General features: G+C 37.3%; 2 protein-coding genes across 2 annotated transcripts; both read left to right on the top strand.

Moving 5' to 3' along the window:
- The first annotated feature begins 108 nt into the window (after positions 1-108).
- Positions 109-17219, top strand: LOC131796661 (gamma-tubulin complex component 2). Its single transcript, XM_066163237.1, has 33 exons — positions 109-245; positions 693-768; positions 1344-1435; positions 2032-2089; positions 2317-2472; positions 2885-2987; positions 3438-3529; positions 3777-3851; positions 4050-4131; positions 4812-4889; positions 5313-5380; positions 5882-5926; positions 6612-6704; positions 7065-7126; positions 7244-7286; positions 8339-8410; positions 8598-8659; positions 9259-9316; positions 9752-9806; positions 10200-10350; positions 10644-10735; positions 11101-11188; positions 12076-12146; positions 12317-12361; positions 12666-12730; positions 13082-13152; positions 13593-13646; positions 14174-14294; positions 14952-15044; positions 15310-15360; positions 15531-15647; positions 16031-16247; positions 16428-17219. Exons 1-33 carry the CDS (start codon positions 193-195, stop codon positions 16643-16645), a joined length of 2877 nt encoding a protein of 958 aa, XP_066019334.1. The 5' UTR covers positions 109-192; the 3' UTR covers positions 16646-17219.
- LOC131796735 (uncharacterized) lies at positions 17050-20623 on the top strand. Its single transcript, XM_059114335.2, has 2 exons — positions 17050-17055; positions 17395-20623. The coding sequence occupies exons 1-2, from the start codon at positions 17050-17052 to the stop codon at positions 19132-19134; spliced, it is 1746 nt and encodes a 581-aa protein (XP_058970318.2). The 3' UTR covers positions 19135-20623.
- The last annotated feature ends 761 nt before the right edge of the window (positions 20624-21384 follow it).

Genomic DNA, 21384 nt, shown 5'->3' with positions numbered 1-21384 from the left:
CATTTTCATTTCCGCGCAGCTCCTGGAAACAAGTTTCCATCCCAGGGTCTAGCCGAGAGAATGATAGCAGATTTTTTTGTCAGCGGCAACAACCAATCTTTAAATTAATAAAAATTGAAAATGGCGGCAATATATAGGCTTTATTGGATATTGGGTCAAATTGTTTAGTTTCTTGTTGCAAATAGAGTTAAAATGAGCGAATTCAGGATACATCACCATGTTTCGCAGCTCTTGGGCTTATTAGGGTGAGTCACTTAAACAAATCATGTCATGAAGTGTCCTTGCTTTGCAGACTTTCGGTTGCTGCTAGATCGAGGTAAACAAATTGGCTTATTTTTACATTTTTTGCGTATTGCAGGCATCTATATAAAATGTTACTTAATTTTTTAGGGAGATAGAAGGGTATTTTTGTTTTCGCCGCCGCAAGAGGTTAGCTTATTCGGCAAAGGGTTGAATTTAACTGAACTCCTCTCGATCAGCCTTGGAACTATGTATGATTTCGCATGAATTTTTAAAACCACAGACTTGCAAATTTCAATTGGTATACTTGAAGGATACTTTTCTTGTCTCAAAATCACGCTAACTTTGAAAAGAAGAAAAATGAATATATGAAATGAAAATCTGATAAGCTGATAAGCATCACACAATTGAAATAATTGCTACGTGATTACTCTAACTTTTGCTTTACTCAGAGCCAGCACAGGAGATGGCCCTGAAGTGTATGCTGAAATGTTGACAAAGAACTTGACCCCTTATGTGACAACACAGGTAAGAAATTAGCAGCACATTTCTATTAAAGATTATTTTACTGTATAGGCCAACTAAAATATTGATATTTAAACTGATATTTAGAGTATTTTTACTACAGTTACTATACTTGTTGAATCATTAAAAACAATGGCACTACAAATAACAATTAATATGGTAAGGCTAAATTTAATTGAATGATTCTGATCTATGTTGGAGTGGGTATGTAACAAATACTCCATTCAACAGGTTTATGTACCATATAAGATAAGAGCCTGCTGCTAGAAAACCTCGCTGGTTATGTTACATGGTTTTTACCAGCTACATTGGACTTATCCCTTTTACCCTTTGGAGTGACTGGCTTCTAATTTCTCTAAACACTATACTCCTTGAATCAAATGTAAAGGTTATAAGAATAAAAGAAATGTTCAACAATTTAAGTTCCTGATTGTCAAACAAATTGCCCTCATTATTGCTATAGGTAATGTAAAGGGAATAGTATGAAGAATGTGAATACTAATATTAGGGTGTAACTTGAATGTTTAAGTCGCAAGATTAAACTTAAGTAGCTTACAGTTTTCTCATTGTATAATCAGGTATCAGCTCACGCGGCTAAAAAGAAGATAGCTGAAACAAGTTCAACTCCAAGGGACTTTTTAAAGAAATATGATGAATTGAAATCTAAAAAGTTGAGTGGCATGATTCTTTTGTCATTTATTGCTGTGTTGTGGTAGTAGTTGTTTTTAGATTCACTGAATGCAGGTGAGATTTGTAGTATCAACAGAGAAACTCACAACAAATCATTACAACATAGCATGATCAATCGACATGGCAACCCAGGAAGCATGAGGTTCTAGCATTCATTGCATTCTGACATAAGCATATTCCAATAAGATTTCATGTTCAGCTTATGACAATAGTCTTAGTTTGTTAGTTTTAAATACTATCAGCTTGGAACATTTGAGAGGAATTACCAGTAAATGTCAAAGGCAATCAATGAATGCTATTAAAACTTTGTTTTGCTTTACTTTAATAATTGGTCCAGAAAACTCCTGCCATTCTCTCAAAAAATCAGATTCAGAACTAAAACTTCATCTTTGATCTAGTCACCCACCCTTTTTCCCAGGAATTAAGCAGTTTACATAGTTATACTTTGGGTTCTCATTTGATCCTTGTGGTATTCTCTTTTCCTTTGATTTGGTGTAATTTGTGATCACTTTGGTTTTGGCTTTATATTTTTGTATCATTGTTATCATTTGTTTAATAACTGATGTTTAATTTCAGTGTCAGAGAACTTGATCCATTGGTTTACCTGCTCTCAAGACTGGCAGAGGATAAACAGGTTTGAAAATTTGATGTTCCTACTTTAGAGACCATAGAGAAATAGTTGCCATGGATGGTGAATAGTCTTGCAGGATCTTTCAGGATCTTTTTTAGGGTTGTGTTTATGATTCACTGTCTCATAGTTCTTATTCCTGTACGATTACCGCTACTGAAGCTTTAAGATCTTACCACGGGTGGAGCAAGATCACTGTAGTTAATATTTGCAGTAAAATATCTTGTTTCTAGATGCTAACTTTCCTTGAAAAGAACTCCAAGGATCGCTCTAAGGCACATCTTGTGGCTATTTCAAGTGGAGCCAAAAGTAGTGTAATAGCAAAAGCTGATGCTGTACAGGATATCATACCTCCATCAGGCCCCATGTCGCAACATGAACTTAATGAGGTAACCATGGAAATAGCCTAAATAAACAGAATGATTATATACATATGATTATATTAGGAGGAAATGTTCAGATGGTAGACTTGTTCATGATTACTGCTGATGAAGATTGAGTTATTGTTATCCTGTAGTCTGTTCATCTTATGATGATAATACTGATAACTGAACTATTATATGAAACAGAAACTGAGGTTTCCACAACCTGCAAAAAGTCTTTGTCAGAGTCAAAGTATTTTTCTCTTACTAATAATTGTTCTTTTCAGAACTATTCACACCCCAGCACTCAAAATACATGATAAACTAACTTTGGTATTGAACAAGGGGTATGTGCCATCTATATGTTGAGAAAAAGAATTAAATTGACTAAGATTACCCCAGTAATAAATTCTTTTGTTAATTGTTGTGTTTATCACAGCTCCGTACTAAGCTTGCCTCAGTCACAAGTAGTAATAGTCAATCAGGATCATCTCCAGAGGCTGTACTTAAAGCCTTGCGAGAGAAACAAGCAAGGAGAACTGGTATGTCAAAACAGCTTACAGATTCTAGATTCATTTGTTAAACATTATGGTCAAGATTCAGTGCTACATATAACAATGAATGTTTTTCTGATCTGTCTCTGAATTTGTAATCTGTCTGTAAAGTCTATCAATATTTCAGTTACATGTATATGGTCACAACTTACAACACACTTTTAATCAATATTCACATCACTTAAATACATTTCACAACATTAATATTCATAGTTAACATACAGTCATGTCATTCTATTCTTATGAGAAATGCATACTTAGAGATACGACACTACACTGTCTGTATATTGTGCGTGGCAGGTTAAAGGAAAGGGCAAGAAGATCAAATTTGCATGATACAAGCAGGTTTTTCCAAAGTCGAAACAAGTTAAAACAGTGCAGGGCTACATGTATTGCTATGCAGGTTTTTTTTAATCTAAATGTTTTGTATTTTCCTAGGGAATTTACCACCCACTCCTTCTTGGGTCACTGAACGGCCTTACTTAAGCAGAGACTATGTTTCTGGAGCAGGCTCAAGTCATGCCACTCCAGTATGTGAAAATCTCATGATAATGATAAGTCATAGCTTTCCCTCAGTTGCTGCTTCAAAGCATTTCTTTTTTTTTTCTCCAGTTTATCATCATGATACCAGGGTGTATCATTATTAATAATCACAAATAAATGCTTGGGACAAATACAAATGAAACTGGAAGAAAAAAATAAGACCCTCCACATCATTGTGTTCTCACTGTTTATGTATTTTTCTAATAACTTGCCTTGGTTGTGGATACTTTGCAGCCTGTGTCAGTTGGTACGTTACCTCTACCAATGCAGGAGTTAGCTATTGTGGAAGATCTTTTATTCCTTATGATGGTGAGGGCTTTACTCAAAATAAAAAAGATGAAATGTTTAAAGTCTCAACTTACTTGAAGGTGTACTGTTAGTTCTCAACTTACAAAAATTTTATTCTATGGCATTTTTATGGTATTTAAACAGTATGTCAAACCAATTTTTTCTCATTTACTGATGGGAGTTGCTTTTGACAAACCAATTTGTTTGAATTTATTTTAGGGTGTGGAGGGAAAATATTTGCTTGTAAAACCCCTGAAAGACAAGTACAGTGCAAGAAGTTTTACCATTGACAAGACTCTAGGTAATGTAACTTGCTTGCTACGAAGACTTCAGTTGAATATGAAATGAAAATTTATTGTCCAAAAGCTTAAAGTGGTTCAAATTGAGAGAAGTTATCCTTTGACTCATTCCCGTTGCATTTCAAGCCACCGGGAGTATTGTGTCCTTGCCTGGATGAGATGGTGTTTCATTTCATCAGCAGGTGTTTCATTACATATTTAGGTGCTAATGGGCATCCTAATGAAGAAACCTAGCCAAAAAATTTAGATCAGAAGTCAACTCCTATATTCCATGTGATTGTATGCAGGTACTTAGTCTCTTATGTATCCTGGTGCTCAGCTACCACTGTACTCAGTTTCCTCCTTCGAAGAAGAACCCTGCATCAGGCTTTGATGGCTTCTGGTTTATTCTCAGCTTTCTGGCAAGGGGCTCTTTGTACACTGCAACGCATGACGCAATGACCTTGACAGCTAAAAAGTGACCTTTTGATCTATAGTCAATGACACTTACCATTAAGCCATGTGTCTCCTATACTTAAGTTAAGTTTAACTTCAGTCTACTCCTGAATATAACAGTCTGTCATATTTGCTGTTGATTTTGACATCTATGTAATTGGTAGGATGGGTTGAGTTTAACTTGAATGGTTCTTTGTTACAGATGAGTGTATGTATTTGTGCAACTGATGAAGATCTTTTCTCACAGAGATAACACTTTTGGAGCTGGTGCAAAGGATACTGCCAGTCTGCTCACACTACTCAACTATCTGCAGATTCATGGAAGGTACATTCAAAATAATCCTTTAACTCTTAGATCAAATTTGTAATTTTCCTTACTGTCAACCATGCAATTCTTATAATATTAGTTCAGAGAATTTAGTATTGGATCGACGAATTATCCCCAAATTGATCTTTTTCTTTATTCTCATGACTTATCTGGTTGATACTGTATTGATATTGCAAGGAGAAATTCTGTCTTGATCATTTATGGGAGTTAAAGGGATAATCATACTCATAAAGCCATTGAAAGCATTATTAAGAGATTAATGGTTTAGTTATAAAAAGAGATTTCTTTTGGTCTACTAGTCTGACTATTATTTCACTGATGCTGTAACTGGAAGAGAGAGAAACTTTAGGAAGGTCTAGGGATATTCATCTCATTGTTTAATCATAATTACTTTCTATTGGCTGTTTTTTCTTCTTTCAGCAAAATCTTCCTTTGAACATGGTCTTGTAAATCATGCTTTGTGTGCCGCAATGAGGACATTATTGAAGGTAATATGAAGTTATTTATAGTGGAGCTTGTGTAGCCCCATAATTAAGACAAACTAGTAGTAACCCATCAAGCCAAAAAAATTTGGACGTACGACCGTACAAGGTGCTACTTTTAACATGCGTGGTCAACTGTACTGTGGGCATGCCAATGCCACGGCTTTGTCCAGTAGTCCAGTGGTAAGTGCACTGGGCTTCGAGTTGGACGAATTTATTTATTGAATTTAATTTGTTGTCAGTTGCTAATTTATTGTGTGTCAACTCAAGAAACCCCTTGAAGAAGTTAATGATAAAAATTTGATAATTATATAAAAAATCTTATTACAGGTAAATGAGGAAACTATGAACACAGAATGTTAAGACTGAGTATGTGTCGTGTAGAATTCACACCCTCACAACCACCAGAAATGTGCATATTAAATACTATTAATAATGTTAATTTTTAGTGATGTAGTCAGGTATTGTTAGTTCTTGATTTATTCGCTGTTTTTTTTTCTTCCAAAGGAATATCTCATTCTTGTAGCACAACTGGAACATCAATTCAGACTGGTCAGTATTAACTGTAGCCTTTAAGACAAAACTGATTTTCATTAATTCATAGCTTCTAACTGTTCATGCTTGAAGTTGACTGCCATGTAGTTTATGTCTTCTGGAACTATTGGAATATTGTTGGTTGGCATGGGTGATTTTAAGATTTATAGCTTTAAGTTTAGAAGCTCTCTGTGATTCATGTGTTGGAGGAAATACCAACAAAGCAATCCTAGATCTGCAGTGGGGATTTTAGTAAGAAGTGAACTGCCAGAAGAAGCCTAGAGAATTGTGTACAATTAAACAAGAGAATATTCTTTCAGGAGGATAAGAATACCTCCTGAAAGCCAGTTATAGCTGGAGAATTCTCCAGTCTCTTGACACCCTGGTATTGAATGAGTAAGATGGAGGGAAGCTTGAGCCAAAAAGTAAAGTTGCACTGAGGGGGTGAACAAAAGAAGGAGGTCTTGAATGGTTTCCTCTTCTCTGCTGTTGGTGGCAATTGCTAGCTATGTTGTCTGGAGAACATGTTCAATGCTCACACCCTGAAAAGATTTATATTGCAAGTTAGATATACTTTTATCTAACAAGACTTAAGAACTACCAGCTCTCAAACTCTTAAAATATTACTTTTTGTTGGCGAGGTTGTATATAAGTTTTGTGACTTACATGTCTCTCTTGTATGCTTATACTGTATTTGCTTTAGGGTCAGCTGTCATTGCAGAAACTGTGGTTTTATATTCAGCCTTGTATGAGAACTATGGAGATACTTTCATCTATATCAGTGGCTATTGATAAGGTTAGTAGGATAAGTAGTATTTAAGCAGTAAATGGTTAGCGATAACTAAGGCATTCACAAGCATAACTTATCAAATGAAAATTCATAGTAATTTGCATAGAAAAAAGTAGAGGACAGAAGTTAACTTAAGTCATACAAAGGATGCAAACCATCTGCAGTATACAACCACCTCTCATTAACTCATTTAATTACCAATAAAGTAAGTTGGTAGTAAAGGTTAAGTTTGTGTTATATGTCAGCTGTCAAGTGGCTTTTGTAAGTCTCTTTGCAATTTTTCCACTTCTTCAAATTACTTTTATTATTTTTTTTTATTTTTCATTTTACTTTTATTAATGTGATAAAAATTTCTCTCTCCCTTAGGGAAGTTGTAAGGGAGGAGCTGTGTTGACACTGTTACATGAAAAGACTGTAGGATATACAGGGTATGGGTTTTGTTTTAAGGCCATCAGTAGTGGTCCACAAAAAAAATTGATTTTCCCAGCTTTTGTTTTCCGAAATGTTTTTCATACAACAGTGTCAACTTGATGTTATTTACACAGGGACAGGAAATCCCAAGATCTCTGCTTGTTTCTCACTCAGGCAGTAAGTGTAATTATACTTTGCATATTGTTGTGTATTGTCATTTTGAAAATTTAGTAGTATGTTAATTTTTATGTGTAATCACTACCCCAGCAGTTAAGGAAGGCATGTATCATGCATGTTACTTTACTCTGTACCACAATTATGCAGCAAAATTTTTCAATCCAGAAAATCCCTCTTTGTGACAAAGAAGTGCAAAGTTTGGAAGCAGAGATTGACTGTTTTTTTGGCCTGTTACTCTCATGGATACCTCAGGAGAGCAAAGAGTTGACTTTGACATGAACCCTTTAAATGGAATAATGATGAAATTCAAATTACACTTTAATTGTAATCAGTGTTCTCCCTTACTTAAGCACAACAGGTAAAAGAAATTTTCAAACTGGTAGAGCAATCCTTTTAGTGTGTTGAGTTTACAAGATCTTCTAGCAAATTAGGCTGTAATAAGAGGTACTACTGGGGAAATTTTACCAGTTACCATCTAAAAGGTGAACACTCATAATAGAAAAAAAAACACTGAAAAAAAGGCAGTACAAAATATGTACCAACCTAACCAACACTTTTAATTAATGATACAGACCACTTCATTTTAGAATATTACCCCTTTAACTCCCAAGATGTGATTGTTAATTCTCCCCTCTGGTTGCTACACATTCCCTTGTAAAATATTTGTGAGAATTTGGTGTTGGATCAAGATAACAACTTATGCTTGATACATCTGTAAGTTTGAGTTTTCTCATCACCTGTTTGCTGGATGATGTATGAATATCATAAGGAGAAGGTACATGCTAATCACTTCTAGGATTTAAAGGGTTAAGGCAAAATGAAGGAGAAAGGAAAGTTGGGTATGCAACCCATCAAGGAACCTCCCTTCCTATGGTGTTCTGTTCTATGGGAGTCAGCTCTCATGGTGACACTTTTAACAGTTGATTTGACAACTATAAAAATATGTTTATCCAGTCACAGTTACATTATTTATGTTTTTACCCCTGTAACATATTTGGAATAAACTCCTGGTTATTTTGGATATTATTAATAATTGTTCCTTTTTTATGCAGGCTTGTGTTCCATATTTTGATATCCTTGAGCAGTGGATTTACAAAGGGATTATCAGTGATCCTTATTCTGAGGTACTTTGCATTTAGATTATTAATGAATAGATTGATTTTATCTAGTTGATTGTTTTTTGTGTGTGTGTGTGTGTGTGTGGTTTTTTTTTTTGGCCATGCAACCTCTGTGTAGTTTCTTTTTTACGTTATCTAGGGTTAAAATGTCGTGTTTTAATAAATAAATGTATTTTTAATCATTTTTAATTAGTTCCTTGTGGCAGAACATGGTTCCATTCAGAAAGAGAAGGTCACTGAAGATTACAATGATGCATATCCTTTGAAGATGTTTAAGATTTTCAATAAATTAATGAAGAACAAGCCACGCTAGTCTTTCCACAGCCATTTTCCATGATAGTTACCAAGTACCCCTTGTCCCTTAAGAGTGACTAGCACCTAATTTCTCCTTACAATAACACCCCTGAGTCACACATTTAGGTTACAAGAATTAAGGAAATGATCACAAACCAAATAAGCTCAAACAAATTCTCCTTGTCAACACCTTAGAAGATGTATAGGGAACAGTATGGAGAATATGCATGGTGATGTTGGGGTGTAAAGGGTTCAGTAAGTAAGGAAGCACGAGGGGTGAGAGTTTATAAATGGGTCACCAAGGTGTACATCTACTGTTTCTTCCCCTCTCAGTGGCACTTACTTGGCTTGTAGTTTGGGAAGAGAAAATGGCAGGTCTGTAAACAGTTTTAAGCCAGATATACTACCATGATAAAGCTAACAGAACTATGTGAACTGAGTCTCGTTTGAAAAGAAGTTTCAGCTGTGAATCAGAAAAGGGAGGTTAGCATTTGAACATTTCTGAGCATGTCCATTAATTACAGATAATTTATTGGTGAATTTCTCTTGACTTTTGCCACTTACTGGGAGCAACGATACACCGTTGTAAGAGAGAACATTCCTGTATTTCTGGAAAAGGTAACTATAGAATATTTTTAATAAACACATGTATCGCTGTAAACGATTCCTATGTACCTGGTTTTCTAAAATGTATGCGCCAGTGAGGGTTGGGCATAAGATGTTTCTCTTGGTAGATCCTTTCATGTGGACTTTTTATATTACTTTTCTTTGAATTTTTCCTTTCTTTTTCTTGTTGTTTGGCTTTTTGATTCACAAATTGTCGAAGAGGAATATAGTACCTAGATTCAGACAGATTAGGCATGATTAGGTGTGGGATGATGAGTGAAATATTTCCTTGGTTACACCCAATTTACACTCATCCAATAATTTTCATGGTCATTTGCTTTCGAATAAATTGCAATTTAAAAGCTTTATCTTCTTTACCGGTGAAGTAGTAGAATTTTTGGGAAGGTATAGGTTAACTTCTTTTTTCACCTTTGTTCAATTCTATAGGTAGCACAAAACATTCTCAGTACAGGGAAATACTTGAATGTTTTTCGACAGTGCGGTAAGTGTTTCTAGTACTGTAAGTGTTTCTAATATTCTTAGTGTAAGCAGACAATATGTAAACGTTTTGCAATATGTTCATAGGAATAAATAGAATAAGACAGGTGGTAAAATTTGAGTCCGTTGATAAAATAAAAAAGATGTTTTTTGTCTCGTCACGAGCGCGTAGCGATAAGTTCAGCGTTAGGATGACAACAAGTGTATATAGAGCGCAGCAAGAGTTTTGTTGCTTTTGTTTCATATGTGCGGCAGCATGGAAAGGAAAATGTTAAAGATAAAAAAGAAGGAAATTAGTCAACTCAAACAAATATAAGGGTTAGGTATAAATGTAATAAACTTCAGCACATGCAGGTCCTCTTGAGGTTAAAATATATATATATATTTTTTACTTTAGGTCAGAATGTCCAATGCCCAAACGCTGATGAGATTATTTACACACTTAATGAGAGAGAATATGTTGAAAAGATTGAAAAGGCTTACAGCTACGCTAGTAAGACACTGTTGGATCTGCTGATGGATGAAAGGGCACTGATGGCTCGATTGAGGTAAGGGTGCTTTCCACTGACTACTGCGGCTTAAGTAATTTGCCCCCGTTTAGTGCTTCGTTTGTTCATCGCATGGGCAAAACGCGGTCATGCCTGTACAATTCACTAACGAAACACGCTGACGATGTGGTTTCAGGCGATATTGCAGTTTGGTCGAGGCCTCAGTGATATTTTTTTTCTGTTTATTTTTTGTTTTGTTTTGTTTTGTTTTGTTTTTTGTTTAAAAGAAATGCGGCACATAGTTTTAGCTGCGTTTCCTTTCACTCCCAGGATGAACTGCATATTATTTTCAGGTCTATCAAACATTACTTTCTCATGGACTTGGGAGATTTCTTTGTTCAATTCATGGATCTAGCTGAAGATGAGATGAAAAAAAACATGGATGGTATCCTTTGGAAAGAGTTACTTACAAGGGGAAACTTTTATTGCATCAGTAATAAAAATGTCGGATTGAATAACATTGGTTAGTTCAGAATTACTTGGTGAATGCCATGTGGGTTTTAAATGGTGCTTTTGTACATTTTATGTGAAGAGTTATCTGTTGACTCGATACTACTTTGGTGCACGGAATTGGGTCTTTCCTTTGCTACCACTCTTGTTGATTAGTTAATTTGTGATTTGGACTAGGCACGTGTACATCTACTGTCCATATTTTTAAAAATTTTTGATGAAGTAGTTATAAAGCATTATATGACCATGCACTCGTACCTAAACGTTACAGTTGTAGTTCTTTGATTTAGTGTTATTTAGATATAATGCCTTCCAGACTGGAAACATTGTTAGAGTTAGCTTTAAGGACAAGTACAGCAAACAATGATCCGTACAAAGATGACTTGAGGTACTTTATTAGAAGCAGTTTTCAATTGAATGTTGTAAAACCAAATCAAAGTAATCCCAAAGACCAATCAGAACGAAGGTTTACTCTATCATCAGCTAACACGAACTCAAAGTGAAAGCATGCGAACTGCTTGAGGCACGGGACGACGCTATTGACCCAGTGTTTGTATTTTTGCATCTACTTTGTTGAGAGGATGGCGCAAGTTTTCTGTATCACAGAGCAGAGATAAGGAAACCCAAAGCATTCCAGGATCGGTTTTTGATACTTGAAAATTGCTCTGTTTGTGCAGTGATCAGTGAACAAACATTTCACTGGGTTTGCTCGCGTTCCTCTGCCTTTGTTACCGTTTTTTTTACCCTGGTAAAACGTCTTCTGTCGCGATCGAAATAATGGCCGCAGAAGGTTTAAAGAATGCGAACGCCAGGTAGTGACGTTAAATGAGGAAAAATAGACATTTCATTCTTTTAGCTTGCGCTTCACGGTCGCTCCCGCACCTCGCTGCGCTTAAGTAAATCGAGCCCGACAAGTGAATAAAGGGGGTAAGTTTCTAAAGAAACTGTGGTGCTGCGTCGGTGGGAGAGTGTAACAGGGTAATTAAGTATTATCAACTGAGTTGAGAACATAAATTGGCCACCGTTAAGAGTTTAAAAGCTGACGTTTCGAGCGTTAGCCCTTTGTCAGAGCGACAAGGTCCATTTTGTATTTTTGGTTCTACGTTAGGGGGCGAACTCTCAAAGGAATCAGGGAGTGAACTTGCAATGGGGCGAAACCATCATAAGCCCTGTTATTCGCCCTCAGCCACATAAAATCAGATCAAACCTTCAACCCTGTCTCATTGTACGATACTTGTGCGTCATTTTGTTACATTCTTCATCTTTCATTTGCAGAGTCGATTTGCTTCCCTATGACCTCATCACTCAGCTCTTTCGTATCTTGTCTGTGGCTTATGACAGTAAAGGTAAACATACTCTATTTGTTAATTATTGTGAAGTCTGCCTTACCAGAATATTTGTAGCATTTCAACTGGTACGGTATGTGAAACCATTTGTTTACCTCATCAAAAGTTAAGTTTGTAATGTTATACATTTGTTGAGGATTTTTCCCTCTCTCTCCACCCTTCCGCTTCAGGCACAACGACGTATAATCAGGATCCCACTGAGCTCCAGATATCAGGTTAGTAAGCTATTATTTTTGTCAGTAATATGTACTTATTGACTGATCATGAGTTGAGGATGGGCCGGACAGGAAAATCTCTGGTTTTCGTACATGACGCATGCACTTAGCTACGTCATAACCGAGAGCCAAATGTTTACCCGTCTGGTCTGACCTAACGACAATTGAATGAAAGAATTTTATCATATGTCCGCTGCTCTTTGAAGTTTCTCTTCCTTGCTTTCTTGCTACACTGTGCAAGTCACGGGGCCGGACGGAGGGTCACGCATTAGTAATTCCTCAACGGATGTTTTTTCTTTTTCAGGACTTGAAGCCTTCTCGTTTGATTACGTGGTGAAATGGCCCGTTTCGTTAATCCTCAGCAAAAAGGTAAGAATTAAACTTCTCTCGTGTTAAAAAAAGTATTTCAGAGTCTCCATGAAAAGTAACGTTTTACACGGACATAAAATTCAAACTCCATGGTAACATATTTCGCTTCATGAGTCGAAAAATGGAACTGGGATACTAAAATGTTAAACTGCGAGGAACATTTGGCCCGCATTACTCTCCTCTTTTCTTCGTTTTACTTCACCTCCTCTCTCTAGAGAAACCAATAAGTCACATATTCAAAGATTGCTAATGCGCTGTATTCCAATAAAAGCTCCTTGTTTTTAGTCGTTTTTGCTCACTGATCAATTATTTCATTTTGTTTTTTTGTTTGTTTGTTTATTTGTTATGAAGGCTCTCACGAAATACCAGATGCTGTTTAGACATTTATTTTATGCCCGTCATGTTGAAAGACAGCTATGCAAGTAAGAACCACTTCACCTGCTTTGCAATTTTTTTTCCTTCCGAAATTGCAACAAGAATTTTTCTGTTTATAGTATTAATTTTGTGGGTGTTTCGTCAGTGATAACGTTTTTGGAAATAATTACGTTCCGTCGCGCATAGAGTGCATTTCGATCGAGTGTCGCAAAACCAAAGGCTAAGCAGATCAAAGGATGATATAACCAAGAAGCCGTGCGAACTCAAAGTAAGAACAAGCAGACTGCCTTAAATGCGAGAAACCAGGAGTGACCAAGTCGCAATTGGTTTTAATTTCCTTCGATTGGTTGAGAGGATGGCGCAAGTTTTCTGGGCCAATCACAGAATGTAAAGCAAAACCAAAGCAATGCTGGATTACTTTTAACACTCAGCTGAAAATTGCCCTTATAAAGTGTGATTTCGGACTGATGTATTCCTTATTTTTCAGTGTTTGGGTGAGCAATAAGCGAGCAAAGCAGTTTACTCTGAATTCTTCCCCATGGTGAGTTATGACGCTTATTAACTAAACGTCCGGTCTCTTTCATGTTTGAAATGTGGAGTACGCTTCACATCATAGTTGGTGCATTGAACGCCAGACCGATAGGGCGAACTACCCTACTGTTACACAAACTCCCCACCCACGGGTGTTAATAAAGGAATATAAATGGGCACTTGCAAACTGTTTAGGAAACCCTGAAAAATAGCAAGGGCTGGGTGGAGGCGGGAGGGTGGGTATTTTATGTCACCCAAACATAGAAACTGGAATTAGCTTCTGTAAGTTTTTCCTATCAGTTATCTTGTTTTTAGACTCTATCTTTACAGGCAAATGTTTAATGCAACGTGATGCAAGTTCTCAATCGCCGTTGGGTGGATAACATATCTTGAGTTTTTTTTTACAATGAAAGAACACTTGGTTCCTTCAGCTTCTTCTGTTTGAAAACAATGAGGAAATAGTTGTCGTTTTGCTCATCTGGTTATCACGCTGATGCCAATATCTAACTCATCGCTAACACTGGTTTGTTACGTCAGGTATGCAGCTGCGTTTGCTCTTCGTCAGCGGATGCTGCACTTTGTACAGACATACGAGCACTATATGATGTTTGAGGTTCTGGAGCCCAGCTGGCATGTTATGGAGAAAAGTCTTAAAACGGTATGATACACAGGGAGAGCGCTCTCTAATGGATTAACAAGTTTATTAGCCATGAAAACGCTTTGGCTCAAGAGCAAGGGTTAGAAGTTTATTTATGTTTGGGGAGGCCGTAAGTTTACGGTTTTTAGGCCACAGTAAATTTCGATCTACTCTTCAGTGCCAGTGAACTCGCATTCTTCCGTAATCAATAGGAACTCCAAGTGAAATGCTGTAAAATTCTTAAGCGGGTTTCTTTTCTAACTTTTCTTTATCTTGCTGTGGATAAAAAAACCATCTTCTCGAGTTTCACGTGGTTTTTCCTTGTTTACAAAGATATTCTTAAAGCGACGTCTAGTCAATTGAACTTTCCTCGAAAAAATTCGCCTCGGTAATTTGCCTACAGAAGACTGAATTTGTCCTCATTGTGAAATGGAATTGCAAAGTATCTCAGACTAGGAATGCCGTGATTGGTTTAGTTTTTATAGTGATAGCCTAGCTAGAACCTATCACCAAATAGTTATCAAACTCAGCAAAAATGAAATCGAAGTGCAAAATGTACAAGATGTTAATAGAATTCGCCTTCCTTTTTTTTACTTACTGGGATAAGGCTAGCTAAGAATGCAGCGAGTTTTCATAAGTGGAAGTCAACTACGGTTTGTTGTCTTTTTGTTTACACAGGTTACAAATATCGATGGTGTACTAGAAAAGCACAACGACTTTTTGGACCGCTGTTTGAAAGACTGTATGCTGACAAATATAGAGCTGCTGAAGGTGAGGGCAGCAACGTCATGCAAACGGTTTGATTTTAGAGGAAATAGTTGCGAGGGGATCCGAAGTAGCTTTCAAAAAACCCCGCCTAGACTAGTTTGAAAGTTCGCTGAGTCTCAACTGCACGATGCTAACCATGTAGTTGTTTTGGTAATGCTGATATAATATGATAAGTAACGTGGAAAGTGTTCACAGTATGATCTGAAGAGGTTTGGAATGCATGTGTACCCACAGGTTACATTTACAAAGCTTTATCGTTCTGTGGCAGGTTGTTAGCAAGTTAATGCTGGTTTGTGTGACATTCACGAATTGTATGCAGGTGAGGTATTAATATGTTCTCTACACACACGACCCTCTTCTAAATTTTGGCGGTTTATGTGTTTGGCTTTTCGGTAGAGTGTGCAACGTTTTATTCAGATACGTCCGGCAATTCCTTCCAAAGCTTTAGAAAGGGTCAAATTAACAATTCCTGATATGTTTCATTGTAAGCGGTTCACCCAGAGCGCAAGCGTGGAATCACAGGAGACCGATGCTACAGGAGTGAGTCCAATGAGTAAGAAAGGTCCACCGCCGGGAGAACAAGAGAAGCGTAAAACTACCGCAAAGGTACAGGAGTCATTTTTAATGGGTTTGCAGTGGATCAAGCACGTTTTTAGAATCAAATAACACGACTCAGATGGTGAAACCCTGTGCTTCCAGACTTCCTGGTTATCTAAATGGTTATTTTTTACGAACAATTTCAAAGATAAAAAAATTAAAGAATGTGAAAGCAAAGCCGAAACATGGTCGTGTTACCTATGACTTTCAAGTTCTCCGAACCTTTCAATCTCGTCGCCCTCAGGAGTGAAGTCTTTTCTTAAAATAGACTGACAAAATCAATCGAATTCATTGGGCTGGATAGTTTTCTTCGAGCGTTTGCTAGTCCCCTTCCCCTCCCCACCCCACATTGTACTTCATCACGGACAATTGTTGGTTCTTGTTCCACGTAGGTTGTGTTTGATCATGTTGACCAAATGATCAGTGGCGAGGATTTTGAACGCACCATTCAGAACTTCGACAATAATTTTTCTCGTCATTTGATGGACTTGTTGGAGAAGCTTAGCCATTACTCTACAACAGACTGTGAACATCAAATGCTGAATATCATCGCCCGGCTGGATCACAATGGATATTACACGGCGCAATTAGAGAAATACGTTGCCCAAGGTAAACCCAGCTAGTCTGAACATTTTTTTTCTATTTAGAACCTTCGACTTTAATTTCGCTACGATACCATGTGTTTTGTTGAGACGGCCGAATAAAAAATAGCTGTTCCTAAGAGAAATAAATTGTTGGTTTAACTTTTCCTCCTCGGTTTTTTTTTTTTTTTTTTTTTTCATTTACTAGAATCCGGTGCCCTTAGTGGATCCTCGGAATCAAAGACTGCAATCAAGTCTTCCTCGTCATTACTCTCAGCCTCAGTTGATAATCTGGCGGATGTTCCCATCGTTCCAGCTCATTTACGTTCGGCAGTTTCTTTGGATCAGCTGCAAAACGGGCAGAGCTACTTAGCTAAGCCAACATCCTTACCTGACCTGTCGGACGGGAGAGCAAAGAAGAAATAGTAAACATTTCGTATGAAATGATCACTTAGAACAGTTTTCTTCATGTATTATGGGGGGGATGGGTGGAGGATAAATATCGCAATGTCCCGCGAGGACCATCAGTAGTAAGCGGTTATTAAATGTTCATTAGCAATGGAACGACGCAGTGGTAGCATTTAATTGAACCCTCAACGTCGCTAAGGGTGAAAGTGGTGATACAATCTCATGCAAAGCCTTTTACCTTCTTTATCTTGGCAACGCACTCTGCATTAGAAAGAGGTTTCACGCTTTACTAGGAAAAGAAACTCAGGAATATTCAGTCCACCTTTCTAATCGATCTGTTTTTTCTAAGACATGATCAATTAAAAAACTTTTGAAAATTCAGTTTTTGTATTCGGTCTTGGATGAGGTATCCTTCAAAAGAAATGTCCGTGAGTCGAAAAGAAAAGAAAATGTAGTATTTATTACCAGGAGAACATCGCTTTGTTACATCTTTGTATTATTCTAACTATGACATCATGTTACAGTATGAGGGACTATTTTCGTTAGTATTTTGTACATAGTTCTTGGATTGAAGTTATGTTAAGGGTCTACATTAAAATCTACTCTTTCAAAAATTGGTACTTGCCTGTGTGTAATCTCTCAAAGATGATACTCTGCAGGGAAATGTATCTAATTCCAAAATTGCTACGTGAGGAGCTATGTTAAGTAGCGTGTACTTTCAGTCAATAATTATTATTGATCGGCGGAAGCAATAACCTCGCCTTTAGGGGTTTCTCGGTATCCTGTCGCTGCTATCTACCGAAACCGCAAAACCCTGGGAACGAGGAAGCTCAGAAAACTGTCCCACGATTCTTTGCAGAGAAGCTAAATGCAAGATGGCGAAGGCTAAGGAGGGAACCACTTCCGGAGTTTCAGACCATTTGGCTGATTTTGTCGGTACTGAAATTCATTGCCCTGTTTGTTTGGAAATATTTGACGATCCCAAGTGCCTTCCCAACTGTGCGCACAATGTCTGCGTTACATGCCTCGGAAACTTAGCCAGACGAACCCGCAAGAAGAGTACGGTGGAGTGTCCTGAATGTCGCACCAAGTCGACGGTTCCATTATCTGGAGTTACCGGTTTTCCCACAAACCACTTGCTAAAACGGCTCGTAGAGAACTCCCCTGAACATAGGGGAAGGCGTGCATTTGACAAAGCTCTTGAATGTTACAGAGAACAAAGGGAAAAGATTAAGGAAGAGTTCCAAACTCTCACAACCTTTCGAAGGATTCTTTTTGAAGAGAGCAAGAAGGAAATGAAAGATCAAATAAAATTGGAAGCTAAACGTGTAAGGAAAGTAATTAACAAAGAAGAGAGAAAGCTATTGTCTCAAGCAGACGAGATCTACAACGAAAAGTCTGACCAAAGTCAGTTTGGAAAGAAACTAGAAGAGGTCAGACAGCTCAATGGTAAAGTTTTAACCTCCCTGGAAGGTGCTGACAAAGTTAAAGAGGAACGCGACTGGAAGAAATTTCAGAAATCAAGAGAGATCTTTGAAAAACAGTTTCAAGATAGTCTTAAGACTTTGGAGGCCTCAATTGAAAACTTGAGCAGTATGCAGTGGACAGCTACTGCCAAATTTAATGCAGGAAACTTGGACAAATCTAGCAAAATCCTGGGGTTAATTTCTTGTGATCCATGTAAAAAAGCTGCTTCTGGACCAGCAATTGCATTGGGTGATGATGAAGTCATTCGTGTTATTGACACAGACTTTGTTCCAACAGCATTATCTGTTTCTCCACATACAGGTGAGATTGCCGTTCTTGATGCAGAAAACAACTGTGTTCATATTTTCACTGCCACTGGAGATCACCAAAAACAATTTGAGATCAAGTATGGTGATCTTAAGGAAATTACGTATTCCAAGAATGATGACATTGTGGTTCTGAACCAAGAGAAGAATCGCCTTTTACACTTTGACAAGGATGGTGCTTTCATACACAAGTTTGTCCAGTCTCCCAATAGATCAGTGAGGTTTCAGAAAGTAACAACAGGTGGGGATGGGTGTTATGTGCTTACAACCCTGACTGATGATGGACCTGGTGTTGTTGTGTATGATTCCGAAAGATGCCACAAGTTAGCATTCACATCAAGTCACTTTCAAGGCAACACATTGGCTGCAGTGCATCACAAAGATAAGTATTATGTCACTGACTGCAGCAGCACAATCAAGATCTTTGACAAGAAAGGTAAATTTCTTCAAGAAACAAAGAATCTCGGTGATAGTTCCAAAAGTCCCTCTAAGCTCTACTTAGTGGCTGTGGATGATGCACATGACTGCCTTGTCTGTGTTTCTAAGCAGAACAACCAGAACACAATCCTTGCTGTGAAAACTGATGGCAGTATTGTGTCCAAGACTCCTATAGGTGGTAGTCTCAATTCTATTGCAATGTCCAAAGGATTTGACAGTTTGGTGGCAACTTTTCATGAAAAAAAGTGCATTCAAGTTTTACCCCACAAAGTTTGACGAGTATTTTTTTCAAAACCTTTGAAATTCAAACTCTGCCCACCTTATCCTCACAGTTAATGCTGCCTTCCATCATTATTGTACTCCAGTGATCAGAAAAGCTGAAATTATGGATTTCTTGAACAACTCAGTTTTTACTTCAATTCTGCTTTACATTCCACTGCTGTAAATGGATCTGTAGATGGGAATTAAATATAAAGTAAACAAAGTGGGTATAAGACTGAAAACCTATCAAAGATGATATGTTTGGTGGTACAATAACTACAGCAACTGTTTATCACCAGATTGCTTGACTTATTGGAATGGTTGTATAGAAGAACTAATATGGTTTTTTTTTTAGTTGAACTAGATGCAAAGCAGAGAAAATTTTCTTTGTTTACAAGAAAATATCTCAGCATAATTCAACAACTAAACTCTCCTAATACCTGAAATTTCAGATTTACAAATTGGAAATAATATTAATCTAATTTCAATTTTGTTTAATTTATTTTCTGATAATAAAAAGTTTGAATTCCTGAGGGGGAAATCCACTAACATGGTACATAGAAGAGTGTTCTGTAAATCAAATTGTAAATGAAATTGTTCTAACCTCACATTGTATAGATGCTGCCCTGTGGACAGGTAATGAGAATGAAGGAAATGATCACTTACTTAAGATGCTCTTCATTTTCACTACTGTATGAATTGTAAAGAGAACATTAAAAAGAATAAGCTCACTGTTTATAGGGCATAAAGGGTTTGTGTAAAAACCAGAGGAGACTGGTAAAGTCTGTTGATTGTTAACAGATAAAAATAAGTGCAACATGGTATGAGATAGGGGATCAATTCCAATCATTTTGATTGTGGAACACATTTCTGTGGGATCCAAGAGCCCCAACTTAAGCTTATGCTGTATCAGCTACACTACAAAAATCTAGATTCTTATTTTTAAAAAAAGCTTGAGTGATGTTCACTTATCTATAATCTGCACAGGAAAATGTTTAGCGGTGACATTGCCTCTCACGTTTACCAAACTCATTTCTAGATACATGTTTGGGTTAGTAATCACACAAATACTAGTGCAATTTGGTATAAGTTAAAATGAGTAAGTTTTTTAGGTTAGTAAAATTGCACAAGCCTCCTAACTATGGACAGAAACAGAAAAAGAGTGAAATTTTGACAGTGCCCTTTAATTTTAAATACTGGTCATTCAACTGATTGGTTGAAACATTAAAAGTTTGTCAAAATCAAACTTTAATAAGATTTTCATTTAAAAGTTATTAATCAAACCAAGAATGTAATATTTTTTATTAGATAACTTCAATTTCATTTTCCAAGAAACCTTGGCCTTGTTTGATGACAGTGAATGAAAGGATCTATTTCAAAACAGTAAATGATTTACTAATGAGGCAGTCTTAAATAAACCGCCTAATTTCTAGAAATTTTCTCGTACAACTATTTTTACATGAGACTACAGTTCGAATAAAGGTTCTCCATTATTCTGTCTTCATTTCTTTGTGTCCTCATTCCTTTTGCTTCACTTTTTCTTGCCTGACTGTCATTAAGGGAACACTTCTATAACGTGAACTCTGGAAAGGCCTCCCCCTTCCCTCAGAAGGCACATTTTTATTTGCTCCTAAAGATTAAGTACAACTTAACATGGTTTGATATTCGGGGTCCTGCGATTTTGATATTAAGTATCTCGTGTAGGCTGAGTTACTGGACCGGAAGCACGTGTGGTTATCAACATTGTTTTCAAAATCTAAATGTGAATAAAGGCGTACTATGCTGGGCGTGGCTCCCTGAGGTCGATGTGCCTCAGTTCCTTTTATTTCCTTTTATTTCCCTTTTTTTGCGCTCTTCAGGCGAGTGGAGGGAAGCACGAGGCGAGTTCGAGAAAGGCGGGAGGCGAGTGGAGGGAAGCACGAGGCGAGTGCGAGAAAGGCGCGAGGCGAGTGTAGGGAAGCACGAGGCGAGTGCGAGAAAGGCGCGAGGGGCAAGACACACACAAGTGGATGTCTTTATTCGCGCGCCTCCCTTTGATCATGTATCACCCCTCGCATTTTTTTCGCACTTGATTCGCACTTTCGTCTTATCGCGCAAAAAATGAAACCCTTTCCACGAGCTTAAGTGCTACAATGAATAGAATTTTCTCCTAATTAGTCTTGGACAAGGACCCTGAGAGAATAGATCTTTCGTAAAAACCTAAGCAATTCCTTTAAGTTCACCTCCATCAGAAGAGAATTACGAATAATTCTTTATACATTCACA

This window comes from Pocillopora verrucosa, chromosome 1 (genome assembly GCF_036669915.1).
Source record: "Pocillopora verrucosa isolate sample1 chromosome 1, ASM3666991v2, whole genome shotgun sequence".
Taxonomy (NCBI): Eukaryota; Metazoa; Cnidaria; class Anthozoa; order Scleractinia; family Pocilloporidae; genus Pocillopora; species Pocillopora verrucosa.
This window is presented reverse-complemented; position numbering and strand designations above follow the sequence as displayed.